Source organism: Orbicella franksi, chromosome 9 (genome assembly GCF_964199315.1).
Source record: "Orbicella franksi chromosome 9, jaOrbFran1.1, whole genome shotgun sequence".
Classification (NCBI taxonomy): domain Eukaryota; kingdom Metazoa; phylum Cnidaria; class Anthozoa; order Scleractinia; family Merulinidae; genus Orbicella; species Orbicella franksi.
Genome location: NC_138153.1, coordinates 6,024,868 through 6,033,079, shown reverse-complemented (window position 1 = coordinate 6,033,079; position 8,212 = coordinate 6,024,868). Strand labels below are relative to the sequence as shown.

Below are 8,212 nucleotides of genomic sequence, written 5' to 3'. Positions count from 1 at the left end.
CCAGGTCAGTGTATACTTCTTTATTGGCAAGTTTCACACCCTTTGTTTGTCTTGTGAGAGTTCATCATTCTGAAGTTTAAATGCAATACGTGACTGGGAATTTATAACTTTGAGTTTTTATCAAGTTATTTTGTGGTTCAGACGGTCAAGCCAACTTTCCAGTGTGACTGGTGGATTTGGATCGAGTTCTGGCACGATAATGGCTGTTTTTATCGTCAGTTAGAGTCGAAAACGTATAGATGATTCCATCATTACGGCGGAGCTTGAAAACTTTTCACAGCGTGTTTAGTGTTGTACAATCTAAATGGGAGTTCTTTTAACGGGAAATCATCGAAATCGTTTGAGATGACTTCAAAATACAGATTGGTTCAAATATAAGACGAAACTGACACCGATTTTAATGAGCACCTGTTTTAAATTAATAATAATTTACCGTCAGTGCTCAAAGTACATGCACTACTGATTTGATACGACTGGTCTGAACTCAGTAACAATTCAGGGTTTCGGAATTTCTGAATGGAATCGGCAAAAGTTAGACATAGGAATTTCCGCCGGCGTTTCTGTATTTTTGGTTTTGAGTTAATGAACGTAGTTGAAAGTTTATGACGTCGTGAGTTTCGGAATCATTTGGTAAATAAAACGTGATGACGACGAAAAGAGGGCAGGCCCACAAAAAGCTGACGTCAATTTGTCATTATAATTTAAGTGTCTTCTACTCAGCCAAAGGGTCCTCTTAATAACTCTAGAGCGTTTTCAATCACCTGGCCAGCGTCCATGCAAATCAACAAAAGGAATTGTTTAAATAAAGAAAGAGTTCAACTCAGCTGACACAGGATTGATTTGGTACACGAAAATGGCCGCCGTTTCATTGTTCTGGCCGCACTAGTATTGCTGCCGTGACGTCTTTGAAAGCACTCTATTCTTAATAAAATGTTGAAGCAAGCGGAAACAAGAAACTTTATACTTGTACACAAAAACAACTTCACGCGCTAAGAGTCGTAGCCTCATACGCGCGTGACACAATTCATTCGGGTTGGGCGTAAGTGACGTCAAACCACAAAAACACACATTTAGCCTGGCGTGAAGGTTGCTTTTCTGACTTGAGTGACATTATTTTCCAAAGGGAAAAAAATCATGATAAAACTTCCGAACTCATGCGATCAGTTTCCAAGGATATCTTAAGTCCAACTTCCCGTCCCTGAACAATAATGCCATAGCATTTCGAATTCTTTTTAGTTTGATTGACGGTTCGTTGACATTTGTATTGTGAGTACGGGTGACGACATGACGGACGCGACGGGCTAGGTCACATAATACGCACGTGATTGCAACATTGCGGTGTATACTGAATTAGACCGTTGATCTTCGAACTGACTCATAACTATTCTGTGTCACATATTGCTTCTGTTCTCAGCAGCATGGACCCCAGAGATTGCTCTGTGGTAGATCGACATTTCCCGAGACTGCAGCAATGCCTTGAACCTAATAAGCTTTTACGCCACCTTGAAACCGTCGGTGTTATAGACGAAGACGATGTGGAAACTATTCGCGAGGAGAAAAGAAAATCGTCAAGGGAAAACCAAGTGACTGTCTTTATTGATATTATGAAAAGACGAGAGAATGGTTTTAGGTATTTTCTGCAGGCCTTGTTGAAATCGAAAGTTCAGGATTTCTTGGCTAGGGAACTGCTTGAGGATGATGTTTACGATGAAGAAGGTGAGATAATGTTTTCGTTGACCTTGAAGTACAATATTTATCAAATTTATATTGTTTTCGTGTTGAAACTCGTTTGGCCCAGAGCTTTTAATTACGGCCGTTTTCGTTTGATTTATGGCGATTTTGAAGTATATTATTCAACATGATTTGGTTCCGTGACTTGCCGGGGAAGAAAATTGCGAGTATCTATACTTTTGTCAATTAGTCAATCTTTAACTTCTACAGCAGTAATAGTTAAAGTGAAGTTCTTATGAATATTGACTTTTTACCGCTAGCTAATGTACGAGCTAATTGTTTGCTTCTTGATATCGATCTTGTTTCCTTGAAAGAAAAACAAGTGTCTTCGCTGAGGTGAGATCGGTGTTTAGAAAACGTTATCGACTTAAAAATCCTCCTAACTTTTTCAATACATCGCCAATCGAACGGAAGACGAGAATAAAGAAAATCACCAATTAAGGAGAATTTCTAATTCGAGCATTTGGGACCAATTAACAGTAGTGAGCATTTCCCGTGTTTCCATCGAGTTAAAGAAACGCGAGTGGAAGGAATGCTCTGGGTACAAGAGACGCATCTTTTTCGAATTCTCCCAAACGCGTACGAACACGGGGGTCTCTATAATTTGATAGAATTACAGAAAACACGTTTTCCTTTTCTCTTAGAAAAATTGGAGAAAAAGAAAGGAAAATCACTCGCTTATTTTGATTATAAAAATGCAATTTTTCCTTACTCACGCCATCATTTCGCCGTCAACAGCTCGTACTAGTTCTGTGTTTCTACAATTAAGGTCTAGGTTTCAATTTAGCGCGCGCTTTCTTATAGGTTGTGCACTTTCTGCTTTTAGTATTCGAACATCGACAATTATTTCTACGCAAGGAAAGCCTTTTATCATAAACTGCTAAAAGATCAAGATTGATCTAACATTATACTTGTGACTGACCGCTCACATAATTTTTGCTCATAGAAACTTGTTCAGATCCGTTGCAAACTTACGACTCGTGTTGTTTCTCGCATCCTTGCCTTGATTAACAACAAGCCCGAGTTTTTCTACACCAGTAAAGAGTCAACGCTGATTACTCGAGTGGTCAAATTGTTTTAGTAGACACTAAGTAGACACTACAGAGGATTGCACTCCAAAGCCATTTCGACTGAGAAACTCAAGAATGACTTTACTTCTCACGATTGAGGACACGCCAACGTGCGCGCCAACGTGTCCTTTGTTGGAATGATAGACAGCGATTACAAAACCAAGCAGTTTCGCGGTCTTCTCGGCAACAAAACACGCTTATAGTGTCTTTTAAACGCGATTGTACTTGCGTTGCACTTGAAAGGCAAATTTCTCTTGATTTTTGGCTTGAAAATACTACAAGCCTGTCAATTGAAGGCTTTGAACTGATATCCATCACGCTGCCTTCAACGAAGCAGTAATTTTTTAATTGCTTTATTTTATTTTGTATTTTTGTTTTTTTTCACGAGGGCACCCGTAACGAATCCTGCAATCTGATTGGTCCTTTGCGCGGTCCGGATTTTCCTCTTTAGATCTGACCACGGTCACGGTCACGGTAATTTTGTACGTGGCCAACATAACTCCAAATGCCTCAGCTCCCTTAAGAACCTGTCCGATCTTGTGGATGACAAATGTTGGCTGAAATGTCACATGAATTTTCTTGTTCAAATCTTTGAGTTGATCTCGACGAATTTCAACTGAGACTCTCTGGTTTTTCTCGGCTTCTTTGTTTTTCCTTGTCGTGCACGTACGTTCTTTTGCATTGAGAAAACAGAGGGACTGTGCACAGTTTAACTAGCGATTATAGAGCTTTTTCAAGAGACGATTTGGCTTTCTACATTCATGTGGGAAACCATTGATGCGAACGTACTTAGTGGGGAGGGGGAGGGGGAGGGGCAGGAAGCCATTATTGAGATGGTCTCCACTGTTTGCTATTTATGACGCCTTCGTTATTCCATTGACCCATTCCAAAAATTGCTGCCGTTCATTTTTGTCGCCAAAAAGAATTATTGCTAATGGCTGATAGTATATGAATAGCTTAGCCAATCAAATTGCAGCATTTGCATAAGTATACTAGAATTATTCTCCCAAGACTCATTAGAAAGGCGCAAAATGTTTTCGTATTTCACACAGAAATTTTGTTCTGTACAAGGCCCTGCTCATAAATGTTGCGTATAGTACGGATGACTGTTCTATTGGAAGGAGTGACCGTGTAATCAAGAATGTTTTGTTTGATACTTGTAGAGATCAGCATTATCCTGGCAGAACTGGAAAACGATCTGGATGAAACCCAATCGTTGAAACTGAGCCTTATTGAAGAGCAGAAGAGACACAAAAACACCAGAAAAGAACTCGAGGAGATCAGAAGAAGCTCCCTTATTTTCAGTGACTCCAGTAGTTCGGGCCTGTTCGCTGATTACGACTCCGCTCCAAGCGATGAAAACGAGTTTGTGGACTATTCCCCACGAGAGGAGATAGAAAACGGATCGAGCCAAGATGAAGGTCATTCGTCACTTCTCGATCAAATGCAGGATGCGTTTCAAAATTACGAGTCTCTGCTAGCGAGAAATGACGATTTAGAATGGGAACACGAAGATGGCTGGCGTCAGTTTGGGAGTGTTGACAACCTGAATACCCTGTCTCGTAGAAAAAGTAAAAGAAGTTCGCTTCTAAACCTGAGGAAGACTGCATCACTGGGAAGATTGAATGACAACGTTAGAAAGAAGCACGAGAGTGAAGTACGACGCCGTTCTGGATCAGGTGGGAAATGGAACAGGGAAGAAAAACTCAAACAAAATAATGAGTCTTCTGGCGCTTTTAACAGACCAAAACGAGATGAGCAGCGGTTTAAATCGGTATCGCTGGAAAACAAAGTAGCTCTGTTGGAAAAGCAGCTTCAGGTAGAGCAACAAAAACGCTTAATTTCCGAGAATGAAGTTGCTAAGCTCCAAATGGAGAAAGAAAATCTGAACGAGGAACTCGAAGACACCCGAGATCAACTGAGACTAAGCCACTTGAATCTGTACTGTGAGGATGACGACTACGAAGATGAGCTCTATTTCGATCAAGCGGACGACGATGGCGATTTTATAGAGCCACATAATAAAACTGCAGCGCTGGAAGGGAAAATGAGATTTTCACCAACCGACGGTAACGAAGCCGCTGCCTGTTGCAGCTCGCCTGAGCTTCTGTCCCAAACCGAGCGCATGAGGACAACACGGCTGACTGAGAGCTGGAGAAAAGTCAACTCACAGTTCTACGAACTCGACGAATACGACAACGAAATAAAGGTCGAGTTGGATCCCAGTAACATCATGGATGCACTGCGCAGACTCAAAACGTACACTAACTGTTTGTACAATGATATTTTATACGAAAGAGATGAACTACAACATCTGAAGAAAAGAGCATCAAGACTAGAAACCAAATAATGCGAACGTTCACAGACAAGTTAAAGCAGAATAGACCACTTTACAGTCCTATGAAATGTAACCAAGGCTCTGCACGGGAGCGAGGTAAAATTTGACCTCGTGATAATATGGATTAGAAACTAGAGAGCAAGATAACTGGACAATTTAAATTTGAAAAGTAGCAAGGTCAACTCCAGCCTTTCCTCTGTCCAACGGTCTGATCACTCAGCACTGAACTGTAGAATGGTCTATTATGAGGGAGCAAAATAATTGCTGGCCACAAAAAAATTAACGCTCTTTCTAATTAACAAGACGGGTTAGTACCTCTAAAACCTGGTAACTAGAGAATATTTATGGCCTTCGTGAACCGAACAATAACGAACAACAAACATTTATTTGTAACGTGGAATAGTAAATACAGTAAAATTATAATGGTGGAAAACACCTTTTAAAAGTTTAGCACAAGCTGCTCCAAATCAAACTCCTTGTTTAGCTATCAATAATGACGATATAGCAAGCAAAATTTACAAAATTACAAATAGTAACCGGATGTACATTTAAATGAGGTTATTATATAACTGCAACTTATTTATGATGGTATTTTAAAAACTTGTGGTAATTTATAATTGTCAAGGAAGAACAATGAATAACGAACTTCCGGGATCAATGGGATGCTGAACTGGGCTTAAATTTTATTGTGTGAAAGTGGCGCACAGGGCCATCAGCCAATTAAACGAACACGTCGCGAGAATAGCGCAGTATCAGAAATAAAGGATAAAAATGCATATGGTTTCATGTATATTGTTACTGTTACGCGAAACGCATCTTCGGAGACCCAGGGGCAGTTGGTCAGCGCGATACGAAGTTAGAAAGTATGGCATTAATTCTAAGGTAATTCAAAGAGCTGGGAAATAACTCAAGAATTTGAATCACTTTCCCTCGATTGCTAAAGGAAATGGGGGACTATGAAAAAGACAAAAAACTTACTTTGACCTTAAAGGAGCTTAGGAACGGTTTGCGCATCTTAAAAAGTCTAGTATAAAATTTTTCAAACACGTCGTTTGTAATCCGTGTCAATCTTCTCCATCCTCAACCATCCTTGTTACTTCATGGTTTATTAAATGATAATTCGTGATAAGGTGGATATTTAGGGACCGAAGTACTCGGTATAAAGAGGTGGTACGAAATAAGTTAAGATGAATGGTAAAACCATTTTTGTAACTGCCCCTGGTCTGATAAACCTGTATATGCTATATAGTTTCTTTCTCTAAAGTTTTCAAATATTTGCATCAAGATCAATACTGAAAGAAATATCTTAAAAAATCGGCGCAAGGTTTTTTAACTGAAAAACTCAGATATATGATCTCCCTTTCCAAACAAACATGCATTAATTTTTAGATTAAAAAATAACTTGAGTACCAAGTAGAACTGAGCAAATCTTCTAACCCGCTTAATCTTTACCCAACGTTCACCATAGTTATTTCTTTTGGTTTACTACTTCATTTTAGGTATAGTTAATTTTTTTATCTATTCTCAATTCGATAAGTTTTAATTAAAGCGTCTTACCCTTCAGGAAATTATTTTGAGATTTAGGTTTTTCGGGTTGTAACAGAGCGGTTTTCAATTGAGTGTCGAAAGTGATCAGTTTTAGTTTTAGTTTTACTACGGTTTTAGATTGGCTAAGTAGTCTAATTGGTAAGTAAATGGTTTGTTTTTGGTTTTGCGACGCTCAGTTTAAAACCGCTCTATCTTGGGTATCGTAAAACTAGCCACAAGTTGACTTTTTCTCAGCCACGAAGTCAAGTCGCGAGAAGTCACATCACCAATTATGATCACATAACACAGACTTTGATAAAGCCCAGGAAATCACGAGAAAGGAATGATGAACCGCCCCCGCCCCCCCTCCCCTTGGTTTGCAAGTGGCTGGAAACATGACAAAGTGTAAGCTTGCAGGACGTGTGTTTCACTGCAAGTGTCAGTAAAGACCATTAAAGTTGTTAACTACACCATCATTTGGTTTAAGTGTTAACTGTCATCTTAAGATCAAAGCAGTCGCGTAAACTTTCAAAGAATTCACCAATACATGTGTTTTATTATTCCTTTAGCTAAGGCTTACACGTATTCTACTTCGATCGAACAGGCTGTTTTCCTATTACTTCGTAGTACCAATGGTATAAGTCTCTGGGCAATGTCATTCCGTCCAATCTCTTGCAATGAAGTAACAAAGTCTCCAAGTGTGAGGTTGGGGTACAGCATCTCAATTAAGTTTAGTAAACTCCGAGAAGGGCTCGGTTTGTTTCGTAAGGAGTCGCGATCTTCGCGGGAGATTCGGTCATACCGCTTGGCTAAACGCTCGTACTCTCGTCTGAAGCCGCGGTCAAGTTTTCTACACATCCAGTCATACACCTCCATATGTCTTGCACCCAGTTCTTCCAGAGTGAATTCACCTGAAGATAGGCAATACAGTTTGGAAACAATCAATTTTGTTATTTCCTTGCTTGCCTTAAGCGTTTTTGAAGTCACGTGGTACTTTTACTCTTGCAGAGGTGTCGGTTGAAATGAATGACTGTTTTGATCACACAACAAATCGTCTTTTTTTAAATAAGAATATCGTTTTTCCGTCCAAGGATGAATTTTATTATTTTTCTGCCCATTTTAGGCTGAAAAATTCTTATGAGTTAAGATTGTAGCGTATTACATTTCTGCTTTGTGTCTGGATGGTATTAAAGAAATTTTAGAGCTCGCCTGCAGGCATTAAAGTATGATATGACTCACATAATTTCTTGCAGAGATGTTATTAGCATCGAACATATGGCTAGTGCTGCTTTCGTCGCTTTTTGGCTAGTTTCGCGGTTTAGAGAAAGGAAGAATTTTATATACCGTTTACTTAAAAACATATAATTGTATCGTATTAACAAATTTTCGACACATAATATTTTGTTTTTCAAAATCTATGTCTCGGGTTTATTCTTAAAATGCTCAGTAAAATTTCGTAAAATTCATCTTCGATATTCTAAAGAAATGTGTTCTTATTTGTATCCTAGGTTGCTGTACATTTCAGTGTTTTAGTGAAGAAGACGGT

The 8,212-nt window shown here is 39.3% G+C and overlaps 2 protein-coding genes across 3 annotated transcripts in view; one reads left to right on the top strand and one right to left on the bottom strand.

The window, feature by feature from the left end:
- Nucleotides 1–310: 310 nt before the first annotated feature.
- Nucleotides 311–5,158, top strand: LOC145496469 (uncharacterized). The gene is made up of 2 exons (XM_081476137.1): nucleotides 311–1,716; nucleotides 3,965–5,158. Exons 1-2 carry the CDS (start codon nucleotides 1,419–1,421, stop codon nucleotides 5,149–5,151), a joined length of 1,485 nt encoding a protein of 494 aa, XP_081332263.1. The 5' UTR covers nucleotides 311–1,418; the 3' UTR covers nucleotides 5,152–5,158.
- A 33-nt stretch (nucleotides 5,159–5,191) lies between these two features.
- Nucleotides 5,192–8,212, bottom strand: part of LOC145496459 (uncharacterized) — a 38,690-nt gene continuing 35,669 nt past the window's right edge. The window contains exon 22 of one of the 2 annotated variants that reach the window (XM_081476123.1): nucleotides 5,192–7,577. In XM_081476123.1, coding sequence (XP_081332249.1) covers nucleotides 7,243–7,577 — 335 coding nt within the window. In that variant the 3' untranslated portion in view covers nucleotides 5,192–7,242. The remainder of the gene's footprint in view (nucleotides 7,578–8,212) is intronic. The other variant, XM_081476122.1, reaches the window with a different exon arrangement.

Coding starts and splice junctions, on each gene's coding strand:
- LOC145496469 (XM_081476137.1), top strand. CDS start 1,419: ATGGACCCCAGAGATTGCTCTGTGGTAGATCGACATTTCCCGAGACTG. Junction 1,717..3,964: donor TGATGTTTACGATGAAGAAG/GTGAGATAATGT, acceptor TGATACTTGTAG/AGATCAGCATTATCCTGGCA.